Source organism: Pseudophryne corroboree, chromosome 6, assembly GCF_028390025.1.
Source record: "Pseudophryne corroboree isolate aPseCor3 chromosome 6, aPseCor3.hap2, whole genome shotgun sequence".
Taxonomy (NCBI): domain Eukaryota; kingdom Metazoa; phylum Chordata; class Amphibia; order Anura; family Myobatrachidae; genus Pseudophryne; species Pseudophryne corroboree.
The window spans coordinates 269,727,866-269,745,864 of record NC_086449.1 but is presented as its reverse complement, the minus strand read 5'-3'; the positions used below and the strand labels follow the sequence as shown (position 1 = coordinate 269,745,864).

At 43.4% G+C, this 17,999-nt stretch overlaps 1 protein-coding gene across 3 annotated transcripts in view; it reads right to left on the bottom strand.

Moving 5' to 3' along the window:
* Positions 1-17,999, bottom strand: part of ATP8B4 (ATPase phospholipid transporting 8B4 (putative)) — a 498,700-nt gene that overhangs the window by 86,446 nt on the left and 394,255 nt on the right. For all 3 annotated transcript variants that reach the window (XM_063926015.1, XM_063926016.1, XM_063926013.1), the window contains 2 exons: positions 3,975-4,183; positions 3,432-3,475 (listed from right to left, as the gene is read on the bottom strand). In XM_063926015.1, the coding sequence (XP_063782085.1) occupies positions 3,432-3,475; positions 3,975-4,183 (253 nt within the window). The remainder of the gene's footprint in view (positions 1-3,431; positions 3,476-3,974; positions 4,184-17,999) is intronic.

Here is a 17,999-nt window from a genome sequence, read left to right as displayed (position 1 = left end):
CACCATTCACGGCACCCATTCACTGAATAGGAAGAGGCGGGATTTGTAGATCATCTCATCTCCAAGCACCACTTCGGGACGCGTCGGCGGTGACGATGTCAACCCGGCAATAAGCCGGCTCGGGCCGCCAGTCTGAAAGGGGTGTCAGCCGGGTCGCACCTGGGAAAGACCAGTGTACAAATCCTGGGAGCGACTAGGCATAGCGGTCTGATTGTGGTACAGGTTGAGTATCCCATATCCAAATATTCCGAAATACGGAATATTCCGAAATACGGACTTTTTTGAGTGAGAGTGAGATAGTAAAACCTTTGTTTTTTGATGGCTCAATGTACACAAACTTTGTTTAATACACAAATTTATTAATAATATTGTATTAAATGACCTTCAGGCTTTGTGTATAAGGTGTATATGAAACATAAATGAATTGTGTGAATGTAGACACACTTTGTTTAATGCACAAAGTTATAAAAAATATTGGCTAAAATGACCTTCAGGTTGTGTGTATAAGGTGTATATGAAACATAAATGCATTCTGTGCTTAGACTTAGGTCCCATCACCATGATATCTCTTTATGGTATCTATTTATTCCAAAATACGGAAAAATCCGATATCCAAAATACCTCTGGTCCCAAGCATTTTGGATAAGGGATACTCAACCTGTATAAATAAGTAGCACTTAAGTCAAGACGTATGAGACTAAATTTGCAGTGAAACCTCTGAAAGATGCAATTTTGGTGTGTGTTATCAAATCTTTATAGGACTTCCATATGCATTAATAGGGTCCACAGCAAATATCGGAGATCTGATGCTGTCCCGTGGCACAAAAGTCCCTATAGGTTTCTATGGAGCTACAATATGACTGCATGCATCAAGTTTTGGTCCCATCATCAAAAAGATCTTCTTTCATGCCAGTTGAGAATATTATCTATTAAACAGCGAATATAATCTCATTCAAATGTAACTATTGATACAGCCCACCCATAATATAATAATGTTGGCTGTGGTACAGAAAAGAACAGGGATAAGAGTACTAAACTAATGTTGGTACAGCAGGAGCAGTGGAGCATATATAATAGTTGTGCAGTGCACATGAGCACAGGGGGAGCCATCGCCACCCACCCACCCGGAGTCCCATGCTGCTGCCTCCACCACCATTTTTATTCACAGCGAAGTGGCCTTTTTCCGACTATGTATTTAGAAAGATGGTGCTGCACGTGCTTTGCCTTCTTTAGCACATGATCCATCTTCCCGAATACATAACTGGTAAGATGACCGTGTAGATGTGAGTTAAAATAGAGGAGGTGCCGTCACCCACTAAACTGTTATAATTACCAGTTATCACATGCAGTTACAGTATCACACATTACCCACTGCAATATAACTAACCCACCATCTTGCTGTCACAGTTTACATATATTCTTGAACCTTAATAAAATCATGTACTGGCACAGATTCAATGGGTCTGGGACTTCAGGTCGACAACAAAAAGGTTGACACACCTTAGGTCGACGGCAATTGGTCGACACACCTTAGGTCGACATGGACAAAATGTCGACAGGAACAAGGGTCGACATGGAAAAAGGTCGACATGAGTTTTTTTTATGTTTTTTTTGGTGTCGTTTTCTTCGTAGAGTGACCGGGAACCCCAATTAGTGCACCGCGTCCGCTCGCCATGCTTCGGGCATGGTGCCTTCGCTCCGCTCCACTTGGCACAGATTACCGTTCCAATCGTAGTCCACGTGGATCGTTAAGTATGAAAAGGTTCCAAAAAAGAAAAAAATTGTGAAAAACTAATGTCGACCTTTTTCCATGTCGACCTTTTGGCGTCGAGCTAAGGTGTGTCGACCTTTTTGTTGTCGACCTGGAGTCCGGATACCGATTCAATTACCCCAGTGGTCTATACAGAATGCATGTAAAATAAACATTTGCAATTTATAGAGGAGAAGGAGTCGGAATCAGGCCGTAGTAAAATAAAGCAGTTTGAGGAGAACGTCTGATATGCTTACTCCACTGCTCTGGAAAGAAACACCGTAGAAAATAATAATTTTCTCTTTGTAAATGTTCCGCAATGAAAGATAATGGTTGCTATGTTTCCATGGGTAGATGTTCTGTATTAAGGGCCTACTTCAGAGTTGATCGCAGCAGCAAATTTGTTAGCAGTTGGGCAAAACCATGGGGGTCATTCAGAGTTGATCGTAGTGTTAAAGTGTTAAATTTAGCACAGCTACGATCAGGCACTCAGACATGTCCGCCCCGCATGTCAGTGCCGCGCCCCCCCCCCCCCCCCCAGAAGTGCAAAAGCATCGCACAGCTGCGATGCTTTTGTATTTCAGGAGTACCTCCCGGCCAGCCTCTTCGCTGCCTGGGTCATGCAGCTGCCGCGGCCCGCCCTCCCAACTGTCCGGCCAAGTATGCGTTGGCCGGATCGTGCCCCCTAAACGTCGGCTTGATGGCGCCGTCCAGCCCCCTCCCGCCCATCGACCACCTCTGCCTGTCAATCAGGCAGAGGCGATCGCTAGGCAACGACGGCCTTTGGCCTCTAGCATGCGCCGGTGCACTGCGGCGCATGTGCAGTACTGACCCCCCATGTGCACTGACCCCCCATGTGCACTGCACGTGGGACAGATATAACAAATATAACATGTGCAGAGAGAGTTAGATTTGGGTGGGGTGTGTTCAATCTTAAATCTAAATTGCAGTGTAAAAATAAAGCAGCCAGTATTTACCCTGCACAGAAACAAAAAAACCTACACAAATCTAACTTTCTCTGCACATGTTATATCTGCCCCCCCCCCCCCCCCCCCTGCAGTGCACATGGTTTTGCCCATATGCTAACAAAGTTGCTGCTACGATCAGGTCTGAATTACCGAGTTGATCGTACCTGTTCTAAATTTAGCACAGCTACGATCAGGAAACACACATGCGGGGGGACACCCAGCACAGGGCTAGCCCGCCCCGCATGTCAGTCCCTGCCCCGTCGTACAAAACCATTGCACAGCGGCGATCGCTAGGCAACGACAACCGTCGGCTGTCAGCCATGCACCAGCGCACTGCGGCGCCGTTGCAGTTCTGACCTGACCGCTGCGCTGCAAAGAACTGCAGCAAGCGTTCAGGTTAGAATGACCCCTAGGATAATAGTCTGGAGAAGTGATAAAGCAGTGATAAAGAAGTGAGAAGTGGAAGGTGATAACACACAAGCCAATCAGCTCCTGTCATTTTTCAAACCAGTATTGATTGGCTGGTGTGTTATCAAATTGCATTTATCACTTCTTTATCACTGCTTTATCACTTCTCCAGTCTTAATACATCTGCCCCATTGTTACATGCGTAAATGAGCCTCCAGTATTGCAAGTGTAGGAAAGCACATAAATGAAAGACTACAAATACTACACGAAACAAACATTGATATTAATGTCAATACACACAATACCTCATTAATTTCTACTTTACGACCCAGTTCATCTCGTACTTCACCTAGAAAACAAAATCACCAATAATAAGTGACAATCAATCTACCATACCTCCCAACTATTCAACATAAGGAGCGCACATGAAATATTCAGATAAAAATTGTCACAAAATGCAGCATTGTTAAAATACACAGCCATACAACTTCAGAACATACAACAAACTATGCAGGATGAATGCTACAAATATATTCACTAAACTGATTATTATTGAGCGGTAAGTCAGCAGAAAAAAACAATAAAGACAACTATGAAAATAAAATGCATGGGCATATATTAAAAGCCAAAATAAACTCCATTTCTAGTCACCATATGTTATGCAATTATAAAGCTATTTATGCATTGTTTTTTTGTTTTTCTTTTCTACTGACTGTACAGTATGTACCCCATTTTTACTGCATTATCAGTTGATGGGTTATTGTAACAGTACTTTATTCTTGTACATGATTAGTACAAAACTCAGTAAGAACATTGATTAAAAAAAACAAACCAATAATTTTACCTACCATAAAGTTTTCCACTAATCGAACATTTGTTGAATGTCATAATGTTCTGTGTGAGTGTTCCTGTTTTGTCAGAAAATATGTATTCTATTTGCCCTAATTCCTCATTGAGGGTCGTAGTGCGGGCTTCTGCAGGTGTTCCTCTTTTAGAGTAGAACATTTTTCGGTCCCAGTTGATAAAGTAACTGTGTCCCAATCGAATAACCTCAACACTTTTGAAGACAAAACAACAAAACAGAATGTAATGGCAGGGTTAAAACAATCCAAACCCCCCCCCCCCCCCAAAACACACACAAAGAGTCAATTCCACATGATCATAATTTACATTTAGAATGAAGGGGTGATGCATATAAATAAGCATGCTTTAATCATAGAGAGGAATTTAGAAAAAAATTATGAATTATGTAAATTTTAGTAAAAACCTAAATCTGGAACAATTTTTTTCTGTTAAATGACGATATAGTTTTAGGCATCATAGACATAAGTTTATTATTACAAAAATAATACCCAAAATCCATCAAAATGCCATTAATATATTTCAAAACATTCTATTAAGACAGTTTTCCTGGCACAAAACACTAACATCTACTGTATACAAGATAAAAATTGCTAAAAAAAACAAAACAAAACATAATTTTCAAGCAAAATCATGAGGGTGAAATGATTAATTAAAACTTTTAAACTAATTTTACTATATTTTAAACAACCACTAGCATTTTATTTTTTAGATAATGCAAAGTGACATACTAAACTTACTTTTAATTTAATTACTTACAGTATTATGTGATTTACCAATATAACAAATGTGTGGCTGGCAAAAACCTAAGATGGTTTTAACTGGATTATTCCTGGCATAATTTGCTAAATTTAATTCATTTTTCTGTTTTTTTTATATAGTTTTTTTTTTAACTGGGGTGCAAACTACTAATGCTTTTTCTTGCACCGTTGCTGTACATTATATATTACATTTCCTAAATCCAATTTTATTATTCATATGCAGCTATTTCATCTTAGCATAGTATTGCTATCTTAGCTATTGCTATGTGTGTTTACGCACATCTCTGATCTTTTTAGATTAGCGCATGTACATAAGTCACACTGCCATGTGCAGATCTGAGGCAGCGTTGTCACTCGTAGTGCCTTAAAAGCTGCAACATGATTGGCACAGACCTAGGGGTATATGCAATTGCGGTCGAATTCCCGAAATTGTCGAATTTCGGGTCATTTTCGCCAAAAAAAAAAAAAATCGTCAATGCAATTCAGTGCTTTCCGTCAAAAAAACGGACTTTCAAAATTCGACTTTTTGAAATTCGACTTTTTGCAAATTCGACTTTTCTGCAATGATACAAGTGCTGCAATTCGACAAAAGCATATTCAATTCAAGTTTGGAAATTCGACAGCAGTGCTTTTAGACAGTAAATTCGTCATTTTCAATCCGCCACACTTTGGAGGGTGAAAACAATAAAAAAAAATTTAAACATGTTTTTTTTTTTGGGAATAGCATATCTATTTATATTAGAAGGGATTAGGTACTTTTTTTTTTTTTTTTCAAAAAAGCATTTCAAACCTGTTCCAGGTTCTTTTTACCTTGAAAAAGAACCTGGAACAGGTTTGAAACGCGTCGGTGTGGTGCAGGCGAGCTCCGCTGCGGTATCCAGGGGATTGAATTGCCGGAATCCAGACTAAAGCTTCCTGGGTGGCTATCTGGCTATTTGTTTACATCTAATTGAGAACTAATATTGGTTCTCAAACCTTCCAGTAATTTTTTAATCTTTTACCACTTATGGATTTCTCCTGCACCTTGTGTTCTCACTGCTATTGTTTTTATGGATAACATTGTTTTTATTCTTTGAGTGTTTTTTATATGTGGTCTCCATAAAAACGTATTGCATGAGATATCGGTATTTTTATATTTTTTATGAATACCGGCATTGAAGTTCTGGAGACAACACATAACAGGAGGAGCGGTTGAAAGGCGCCATTACATGCCTGCTGATCTATTTACCACAGGAATGTAACTCACAAACCCTTATATATTGTGAATTTTTATATTCATCTTTTAAGTAGAAGCGCCATATCTGTACAACTCTTGTATACCATATGTTTATTTTAGGGTGAGGGAACACCCTTACACCGTACAGAATAGGTGTAGGCAGCATCCTTTTTGCGCACTTTGGACATTCCAATAACTTTGTACTGTGGGACTTATATTGGCAACTTTGAAATCTACTGGCACACAGAAGTCTTCCAGGCAATTGCATATATGTCTCTAAATTGGTGCTATTACCTCTCCTGCTTTTAAAGCTTCTGCTGGGATGTTATCATTGCTTGGTGCTTTTCTATTCTTTAGCTTTTTAATTGCTCATCTAATTTGTCTGCATTTGAGAGCGTTATCCGTTACGTCACTACTATATTAAAGATCATTGTTTTCCAGTAATCAGTAACTTTAAAAGCTGCTTAAAGTGTACTTGCCATCTTTCAAGTTTGCCGCTCATTGATTTAATATTTTGTCCATTTACATCTTTGACTTGTGGTGGAGGTTCTAAATTTTCACTTGCAGCTGCGTAACATGCTGTACAGCAGCCATGAATCAAGGGGCCGATTCAGACCTAATCGCTAGGTTGCGTTTTCTCACAGCCTGCGATCAAATCTGAACTGCGCATGCGTATGCACCACAATACACAGGCGCGACTGACCACAGCAACGGGGATTGAAAGGAAGAGGGTGTTTGTGTGTGGCAAATGACTGTTTTCAAGGAAAGCCTGGAAAAAACGTGTCCAAGGGAGGGTGTCTGACGTCAAATCCGGTCCCGGACAGGCTGAAGTAATCGCAGCGGCTGAGTAAGTCCTGGGCTGCGCAGAAACTGCACAAAATCAGTTTGTGCAGCTCTGCTACACATGCGATCGCACACTTGCTAAAATACACTACCTCTGTAGGCGGTGACTATCCGATCGCAGGGCTGCAAAAATCGCTGGTCTGAATTACCCTCCATGCTTTATACTGGCTATTTCCACCATGCTTCTTTATTTGCTTTGAGTTGGTTTTTAAGGGTGTGATACACTTTACCGGCGGTTAGGATGCCGGCAGTCACATGACTGACACTGGCATCCTGACAATGAGAATGGCGAATGGGGATCGGGTAATTATTTTGACCCTCCCCTGTCTTAACCCGCCTGGGGTGGCGGCTAGGGCTAACCCACCCCCTCTAGTGCCTAGCCTTAGCCATAAGAGAGACCACAATAATTACCTTCAGCATGTCAGCAGTGGATGTTCCGGCGCAGGGACTCCGAATGGTGTCGGGATTCTGACATTGGCCACATGACTGCCCGGATGCTAACCGCATCATGTTTTTTTATTTTTCTAGTCAGGCGCAGGTTGTTGAGTTTATGGTTAATGCTTTTAACTTGCGCAAGTTCTTCAAGTAAGTCTAAAGTGTTGCTATAAATCCATGATTTTATTTTTCTGCATTTAATTGGGCACGCCTGTCTGAACATTTATTGCCATTTTTGTCAGTCCAGCTGTGGTTTACATCATCATTAGGTGATAGAGGTGTAAATCTGTTTTTGGGGAGAATTTGATTTCACTGGACATCCTAAGGAATGTGAGGGTTACTCAGATGTCCGACGGTCATTCAGAGGACCCGATGCTGTGGATTCAGACGCAGCAGCAAATCACAGTAGTTGGCAGTGGGTGTCTACTTACACAAGACGCCTCCTGTGGCTTTTGCATATTTTTAATACAGCCGCTGTGCACAAATACACAGAGGCTGTGCTATAGCATCCACCTCTGAATCAGCCTCTTAGATTGATAAGATTCTATACTTTTAATAACATCAACACCAATATAGAACTTTTGTCATGTTGGGGATATAAAACTGAATAACATGAACAATTAAAGAAGAACTCAACAAGAAACTTTAAATTTAGTTTTGAATTGAATCCATAGAGTATGACTTACCTGGGGAGCTGTATTTCCTGAATAGGGCCTCTCACCTTCTTCATACTATAGTCTTTCTATTTCATACAGGTATAGGTGTTGTTGATAACCATCCCCAACTAAAGGGTGTATTCAATAAGTGTTGGAAGCTGCCGTCTTGTCGGAAAGACAGCAGTTTCCGACAGGTGTAGGTTGGAAGGGGTTTCGACCTATTCAATAGGGCCTGTTTTCTTCTGACAAGCTGGGAATTCCAGACTTGTCGGAGAACACATGGATTGTCGGATTAGCCGTGGATCCACGTGTTCCGTGGCCAAATCCAACAGGTTTTGGCCCCAGTTCCAACAATGTCAAACCAACTTTTCGAACTGACATTGTCGTAACCGGGGAGATGAGACGGGGAAGCGGGGACAGGTAGGAGGGACCATGTGAGCCAAGTAGCAAGGATGCCAGTGAGGAGACAAGCGTGGACGCCGGTGTGGAGACAAGCGTGGATGCCGGTGAGGAGACAAGCGAGGATGACGGTGAGGAGACAAGCGAGGACGACGGTGAGGAGACGAGCAGGGACGACGTGAGGAGACAAGCGGGGACGGAGCATGGACGGGTGAGGAGCGTCTGTCGGGAGCGCCCACATACGACAGTTGGATTTGGCCGCTTCTTTCCGTTGGAAAGGATCTGACAGGTACTGAATATACCCCTAAGTTGACATTCATAAGGTAACAGGATAGATACAACACCAATGCCTGTATGTGATAAGGCAGCCCATAGGAGCATAGAAGAGAGCAGTGCCTGAATGTGTGGAGGAATCAGGGAACCTGATTTGGCAAACAATGCATTCCAAAAAAATGTAAAACATTTTTTGACATAGTGAACTTGTCCTACAACTATACTTTAAGTTTAATGTGAAGTTCTTCTTTCTGTTAGCCAAAATGCTTTACTCATAAAATAAGTGTACAGAAAAGATAAGCATTTGATTTTCTATTTTAATTTATTAAAAAAATAAGATTTTAAACCTACCGGTAAATCTTTTTCTCGTAGTCCGTAGAGGATGCTGGGACTCCGTAAGGACCATGGGGATAGACGGGCTCCGCAGGAGACATGGGCACTTTAAGAAAGACTTTGGATCTGGGTGTGCACTGGCTCCTCCCTCTATGCCCCTCCTCCAGACCTCAGTTAGAGAAACTGTGCCCAGAGGAGACGGACAGTACGAGGAAAGGATTTTTGTTAATATAAGGGCAAGATTCATACCAGCCACACCAATCACACCGTATAACCTGTGATATACTATCTAGTTAACAGTATGAATCAACAACTTATCATCGGTCCAAAACCGACGAAACTATAACATAACCCTTATGAAAGCAATAACTATATACAAGTCTTGCAGAAGTAGTCCGCACTTGGGACGGGCGCCCAGCATCCTCTACGGACTACGAGAAAAAGATTTACCGGTAGGTTTAAAATCTTATTTTCTCTAACGTCCTAGAGGATGCTGGGACTCCGTAAGGACCATGGGGATTATACCAAAGCTCCCAAACGGGCGGGAGAGTGCGGATGACTCTGCAGCACCGATTGAGCAAACAGGAGGTCCTCCTCAGCCAGGGTATCAAACTTATAGAACTTTGCAAAGGTGTTTGACCCCGACCAAGTAACAGCTCGGCACAGCTGTAGTGCCGAGACCCCTCGGGCAGCCGCCCAAGACGAGACCACCTTCCTAGTGGAATGGGCCTTAACCGATTTTGGTAACGGCAATCCTGCCGTAGAATGCGCCTGCTGAATCGTGTTACAGATCCGCGCGAGCAATAGTCTGCTTTGAAGCAGGGCCGCCAACCTTGTTGGCTGCATACAGGACAAACAGTGCTTCTGTTTTTCTGATCCTAGCCATTCTGGCCACGTAAATCTTCAAAGCCCTGACCACATCAAGGGACTCGGAATCCTCCAAGTCACGTGTAGCCACAGGCACGACAATAGGTTGGTTCATATGAAAGGATGAGACCACCTTAGGTAGGAATTGAGGACGGGTCCGCAATTCCGCTCTATCCATATGGAAAACCAGATAGGGGCTTTTGGCCCTCATTCCGAGTTGATCGCTCGCAAGGCGAATTTAGCAGAGTTGCTCACGCTAAGCCTACGCCTACTGGGAGTGTATCTTAGCTTCTTAAAATTGCGACCGATGTATTCGCAATATTGCGATTACAAACTACTTAGCAGTTTCAGAGTAGCTTCAGACTTACTCGGCATCTGCGTTCAGTTCAGTGCTTGTCGTTCCTGGTTTGACGTCATAAACACACCCAGCGTTCGCCCAGACACTCCCCCGTTTCTCCGGCCACTCCTGCGTTTTTTCCGGAAACGGTAGCGTTTTTATCCACACGCCCCGAAAACGCTGTGTTTCCGCCCAGTAACACCCATTTCCTGTCAATCACACTACGTTCGCCAGAGCGAAGAAAAAGCCGTGAGTAAAAATACTATCTTCATTGTAAAATTACTTGGCGCAGTCGCAGTGCGAATATTGCGCATGCGTACTAAGCGGAATTTCACTGCGATGCGAAGAAAATTACCGAGCGATCAACTCGGAATGAGGGCCTTTATGTGATAAAGCCGCCAATTCCGAAACTCACCTAGCCGAAGCCAAGGCTAACAACATGACCACCTTCCAAGTGAGATATTTCAACTCCACTGTTTTAAGTGGTTCAAACCAATGTGACTTAAGAAAACTTAACACCACGTTAAGGTCCCAAGGCGCCACCGGAGGTACAAAAGGAGGCTGAATATGCAGTACTCCCTTCACAAAAGTCTGTACTTCAGGCAGAGAGGCCAATTCCCTTTGAAAGAAAATGGATAAGGCTGAAATCTAAACTTTAATGGAGCCTAATTTTAGGCCCAAATTCACTCCAGTTTGTAGGAAGTGAAGAAAACGGCCTAGATGGAATCCTTCCGTAGGAGCATTCCTGGCCTCACACCAAGAAACATATTTTCTCCATATTCGGTGATAATGTTTAGATGTCACGTCCTTCCTAGCCTTTATTAGCGTAGGAATGACCTCATCCGGAATACCTTCTTCCGCTAGGATCCGGCGTTCAACTGCCATGCCGTCAAACGCAGCCGCGGTAAGTCTTGGAACAGACAGGGACCCTGTTGCAACAGGTCCTGTCTTAGAGGAAGAGGCCACGGATCTTCTGTGAGCATTTCCTGCAGATCCGGATACCAGGTCCTTCGTGGCCAATCTGGAACAATGAGTATTGTTCTCACTCCTCTTTTTCTTATTATTCTCAACACCTTGGGTATGAGAGGAAGAGGAGGAAATACATAGACCGACTGGAACACCCAAGGTGTCACTAGGGCGTCCACAGCTCTTGACCTGGCGCAATACCTTTGTAGCTTTTTGTTGAGACGGGACGCCATCATGTCTATTTGGGGCAGTCCCCACCGACTTGCAATCTGTGCGAAGACTTCCTGATGAAGTCCCCACTCTCCCGGATGCAGGTCGTGTCTGCTGAGGAAGTCTGCTTCCCAGTTGTCCACTCCCAGAATGAACACTGCTGACAGTGCGCTTACATGATTCTCCGCCCAGCGAAGAATTCTGGTGGCTTCCGCCATCGCCACTCTGCTCCTTGTGCCGCATTGGCGGTTTACATGAGCTACTGCGGTGACGTTGTCTGACTGCATCAGAACTGGTCGGTCGCGAAGTAAGGTCTCCGCTTGACGTAGGGCGTTGTATATGGCCCTTAGTTCCAGGATGTTGATGTGAAGACAAGTCTCTTGGCTTGAACAAAGGCCTTAGAAATTTTTTCCCTGTGTGACTGCTCCCCAACCTCGGAGGCTCGCGTCCGTGGTCACCAGGATCCAATCCTGAATGCCGAACCTGCGGCCCTCTAGAAGGTGAGCACTCTGCAGCCACCACAGGAGAGATACCCTGGCCCTGGGGGACAGGGTGATCCACTGATGCATGTGCAGATGTGACCCGGACCATTTGTCCAATAGGTCCCATTGGAAAGTCCTTGCATGGAACCTGCCGAAGGGAATGGCTTCGTATGTCGCCACCATTTTTACCAGGACTTGAGTGCAATGATGTACTGACACTTGTTTTGGCTTCAAAATGTTCTGGACTAGAGTCATGAGTTCCTGCGCTTTTTCTATCGGAAGAAAAACCCTTTTCTGGTCTGTGTCCAGAATCATGCCCAAGAAGGGCAGGCGAGTCGTAGGATTCAGCTGCGACTTTGGAATATTGAGAATCCAGCCGTGTCGCTGTAACACCTTCAGTGAAAGGGATACGCTGTTCTGCAACTTCTCCCGTGATCTCGCTTTTCTGAAGAGATCGTCCAAGTACGGGATAATGGTGACACCCTGCTTGCGCAGGAGCACCATCATTTCCGCCATTACCTTGGTGAAAATTCTCGGGGCCGTGGAAAGCCCAAACGGCAACGTCTGAAATTGGTAATGACAATCCTGTACCGCAAATCTCAGGTACGCCTGATGAGGAGGATATATGGGAACATGCAGGTATGCATCCTTTATGTCCAGAGATAACATAAAATCCCCCCCTTCCAGGCTGGCGATGACCGCTCTGAGCGATTCCATCTTGAACTTGAACCGTTTTAAGTATAGGTTCAGGGATTTTAAATTCAACATGGGTCTGACCGAACCGTCAGGTTTCGGGACCACAAACAGGGTTGAGTAGTACCCCTTCCCTCTCTGAAGCAGGGGAACCTCGGCCACCACTTGTTGAAGACACAATTTGTGAATCGCATGTAACACTATCTCCCTTTCCAGGGGAGAAGTTGGTAGCGCCGATTTGAAAAACCGGCGAGGAGGCACCTCTTCGAATTCCAGCTTGTATCCCTGGGAAACAATTTCTATTGCCCAGGGATCCACCTGTGAGTGAACCCAGATGTGGCTGAAAAGTCGATGACGTGCCCCCACTGGAGCGGACTCCCTCAGGGGAGCTCCAGCGTCATGCGGTGGATTTTGCAGAGGCCGGGGAGGACTTCTGTTCCTGGGAACTAGCTGTGTTGTGCAGCTTTTTTCCTCTGCCCTTAGCCCTGGCAAGAAAGGACGATCCACGTACTCTTTTGCTTTTATTTGAACGAAAGGACTGCATTTGATAATAAGGCGCTTTCTTAGATTGTGAGGGAATATAAGGCAAAAAATTTGATTTACCTGCCGTAGCTGTGGAGACGAGGTCCGAGAGGCCCTCTCCAAACAATTCCTCACCCTTGTAAGGCAAAAACTTCATATGCCTCTTTGAGTCGGCATCACCCGTCCACTGTCGGGTCCATAAGACTCGCCTAGCAGAAATAGACATAGCGTTTATTCTGGTACCCAGTAAACTAATGTCTCTTTGAGCATCCCTCATATATAAGACAGCATCTTTTATATGCCCTAGGGTCATTAAAATGGTATCCTTATCAAGGGTCTCAATATCCGCTGATAAGAAATCTGTCCATGCTGCTACAGCACTACAAACCCAGGTCGACGCAATTGCCGGTCTGCGTAACGTACCAGAATGTGTGTAAATGGACTTCAAGGTAACCTCCTGCTTGCGGTCAGCAGGATCCTTGAGGGTAGCCGTATCTTGGGATGGGAGCGCTATCTTTTTTGATAAGCGTGTCAAAGCTTTGTCTACCCTAGGGGAGGATTCCCACTGTATTCTGTCCTGTGACGGGAAAGGATACGCTATTAGAATCCTTTTGGGAATCTGCAGTTTTTTGTCTGGAGTTTCCCACGCTTTTTCGCATAATTCGTTCAGCTCATGTTAAGAGGGAAAGGTGACCTCAGGTTTCTTTCCCTTATACATGTGCACCCTCAGTGATATGCAAAACATCTTTAATTGCGATAATCATATATCGAATACATTTATTCACCCTTGGCTGCAATTTTGCATCATCGTAGTCGACACTGGAGTCTGAATCCGTGTCGGTATCTGTGTGAACTATTTGGGATAGTGGGCGCTTCTGAGACCCCGAAGGTCCCGGCGACATTGGGACAGACATGGGTTGACTCCCTGACTGTACCCTAGCTTCAGCTTTGTCTAATCTTTTGTGCAATAAATTAACATTAGCACTTAAAACATTCCACATATCCATCCAGTCAGGTGTCGGCGCTGCCGACGGAGACCTAATATTCATACACTCCCCCTCCTCCTTAGGTGAGCCTTCAACCTCAGACATGTCGACACACGCGTACCGACACACCACACACACACACACACACACACACACACACACACACACACACACAGGGAAGCTCTTTTCTGAAGACAGGTTCCCCACCAGGCCCTTTTGAGAGACAGAGAGAGAGTATGCCAGCACACACCCCAGCGCTATATGACCCAGGAAAAACACAGAATGTTTACCCAGTAGCGCTTTTCAAGTATGTATATGCGCCAATTATGTGCCCCCCCTCTACTTTAAAACCCTCTTTCACCGTGTGTCAAGCAGGGGAGAGTCCGGGAAGGTTCCTCTCAGAGGTGCTGTGGAGAAAAATGGCGCTGGTGAGTGCTGAGGGAGAAGCCCAGCCCCCTCGGCGGCGGGCTTCTGTCCCGCTCAAATTTCTTAATAACATGGTGGGGGCTCTTTTTATACATGTACAGTGCCCAGCTGTACATGTATATATGTGTATTTGCCACAGGAGGTTTTTATTGCTGCCCAGGGCGCCCCCCCTGCGCCCAGCACCCTTACAGTGACCGGTGTGTGAGGTGAATGGGAGCAACGGCGCACAGCTTCCCTGCTGTGCGTTACCTCTATGAAGATCAAGGTGTCTTCTGCCGCCTCTGAAGTCTTTTCCTCACATACTCACCCGGCTTCTCTCTTCCGGCTCTGCGAGGAGGACGGCGGTGCGGCTCTGGGACGGACGGCGAGGGTGAGACCTGCGTACCGATCCCTCTGGAGCTAATGGTGTCCAGTAGCCTAAGAAACAGAGCCCTGAAACTCAGAGAAGTGGGTCTGTTTCTCTCTCCTCAGTCCCTCGATGCAGGGAGCCTGTTGCCAGCAGGCTCCCTGAAAATAAAAAAACCTAACTAAAATACTTTCTTTTACAGGAAACTCAGGAGAGCTCCCTGAAAGCACCCAGTCTCCACTGGGCACAGTATCAAACTGAGGTCTGGAGGAGGGGCATAGAGGGAGGAGCCAGTGCACACCCAGATCCAATGTCTTTCTTAAAGTGCCCATGTCTCCTGCGGAGCCCGTCTATCCCCATGGTCCTTACGGAGTCCCAGCATCCTCTAGGACGTTAGAGAAAATTATTATATGTTGCCACTGAGACAGAACATGATGGAGATGGAAGACAAATGGGGCAACACACAGGTTATGAATATGAAATATGTGCAATTACAGGCATTTTACTAGTGGTGGACAAGATGTTTTAGGACATGGATTTGCGTGCCATAATGATTGCTTCTGTAGGAGTTACAGGCCTATCACAGTGTTTACTTTTGTATCCAGGATTAATAAATTAGCTATAGGTGTGATCTTTGCTTTTATGTGAAGGAGCACAGCCTATTCCTGATTAAAAAATGACTTCTTTTCCACCATCACTTGAGGAGATCAGGGGAGGGGGGATGATAATATGGAAAGAGATGAAGTACCAACCAATCAACTCCTGTCATTTTGCAAACACAGCCTATGACATGGAAGTTATGAGCTTCTTGGGTAGTAACTTTGGGGGGAAATGTACTAAGCCTTGGAGAGAGATAAAGTTGAGAGAGAGAGAGAAACTATCAACCAATCAGCTCCTAACTGCTATTTTTTAATCACAGCCTGTAACATGGCTGTTAGGAGCCGATTGTCTGGTACTTTATCTTTCTTCACTTTATCTCTCTCCGAGGTTTGGTAAATCTCTACCTTCCTCTCTCTCTGCATTATCTCTTTTGAAGATTAGATATATCCCCCCCCCCTCTCCCCCCCCAGTTATCGTTACTTTTAATGGGATGCATTTAAAACCTTACAATTACACTTCTGAAACGAAAAAGATGTAGTTTTAGAGCCACTTTGACTATTGCAATCTAAACAATTCAAAATACAACAGTGACACTTGTAAAAAGGAAGGTGCATTACTTCCCTCAAAATGATGTTTGTGGTAACTAACATAACAAAAATATCCAGGGATCCTTTAGTACTGGAGCCACAGGAAGTCATGGACCAAGTCCCAGAGGGGACAATATTCGGTCATGTCCACCAAACATGGATCATAGTACTCCTGAAGCCACAACCCCACCAACAGTTGGGTGAGGAGAATGTAAACATTTTATTGAGTCTGTCAGGAATGTAATACCAGTGACAAGACAATAAATTTTATATGCACTCTTTTATTTTGGTTGCGATAGAGCTTTTGATTATCCCCAGTCTAATGTTTCAGGCCTCCTTAACTGGAGGAGGTCCACGGTCCCGCTCCCAGGCAATTTCATGGGGCCTCAAAGAAGGGAGTGTGACATCTAGAAGGAGTGCATAAAGCTGGGAAAACAAACCCTTACACAATGGGTAGTGTTTACACAGACTCTCAAAAGGGGTAAGGGCTTGGAGAACAGATAATGAGGATAGGGAGAGAAAAAAATGGCAAATTTTAAGGAAATCAAAAGTGTTTTAGTTTAAACAGGAATAACCATGAATCCAGGTCAGAAAAATCAGCAGGGACTTTAAACCCTACCAGAGTCCAATTATGGAACCTTGTGGTAGAAGATCCAAGAGGAAACAGGGGATTGTGCCAAATAGGGGTCAAGGGAGATGCCAGGTAGTAAGATTAATCTTGAGAGAGTAGGAATCCCAGAGTTTGTTAAATTTGATAATGAGAAGCAGTTAACCTTTATCTTATTTAATAAATAATAGAGAGACAATTGATTATATAAGTATCCTACCTCTTTGTTATTACCTAGTCTTATTTTTTACTGTTTGCAAATAAATAAAGGAAGAGATGTCTCAAATATGATAGGGACTTCCGGATATCCAAGAAGGGTGCAAAAGTAAACAAACATCCTTAATGTATGTCATAAATGTTTCTAAGCATCTACTTGTGTATGCTTTATACTGATCAATACAGTATATTAAGGTCTTCAATATCATATAGTATGTTTATAAATTTGAAAGAAATGTAAAATAATAAATATTTCATTATACAGATTCAACTAATGTAACATGTATGAATAAAGTTTTTTCTGCCACCTACTGTAATCAGCCAATTGATGTTGATTTGGTAATTACTGATTTTAATTGTGATTAATGTGTGGCATTCTCACATTGTAGAGATTTGACAGCAAGTAATAAAAGTTAAGTATTATTTAAAATTCATAAATTAGACATGGATTTGATTTGAAGCCAAAGTATATTACATAATTTAGGAAGCACAATCTTATCACCTGTTTCAGGAACAAAAATTAGTCAAACGTTAATGTTGCAGTTTCTAACAATGCCATAATGGTTAGACGTAGAACTAGGCCCTAAGATAACCTGGTGCAAAATGGCTGCTTTGTGCAAAGTATAACCGAGTAAAGATGCATACACACGGTGCTTACGATTTTGACTATATAGTCAAAATAATAAGGAAAGCTAATCAATATCGCACTGTGTGTACACAGCTTGTGATACCAATGCGCGTTCCCGTGGGGTCGGTATCGCAAGTAAAAATAGACTGTGCAAGCAAGGCAATTTTGACTATCTAGTACAACGTATAGTATAGTTAGAATAGCACATAGCCAATATCTCAAGTAAAGATAGTCATAATCGGAGATAGTCAATATCTCACTGTGTGTATGCACCTTAACTTAACCACTTAACTGACGATTTTTCCCTTCAAAACTATTCATATCGTTTTTTTTTAATTGTATTTTTTTACTTTATATAGTTTAAAAAGATTTTTTTTTTTAAATAGTTAAATATTATATTATCCATATCAGCAGAACTGATCTCCTCGTCAAAAACTGGGGGACACAGTGGGTGGCGCAGTTGCCAGTTAAATGGTTAAAGGTAACTTTTTCTTAAAACTTTTGTCATACTGTATATTATAACTATGTTTCTCTTTACCTATGGTTTCAGCATACTGTGAACACTAAAAAAACTTTCCCAAAATACCAGTTACTGAATGGTCTTAAACATCTGGTCTTTGTAA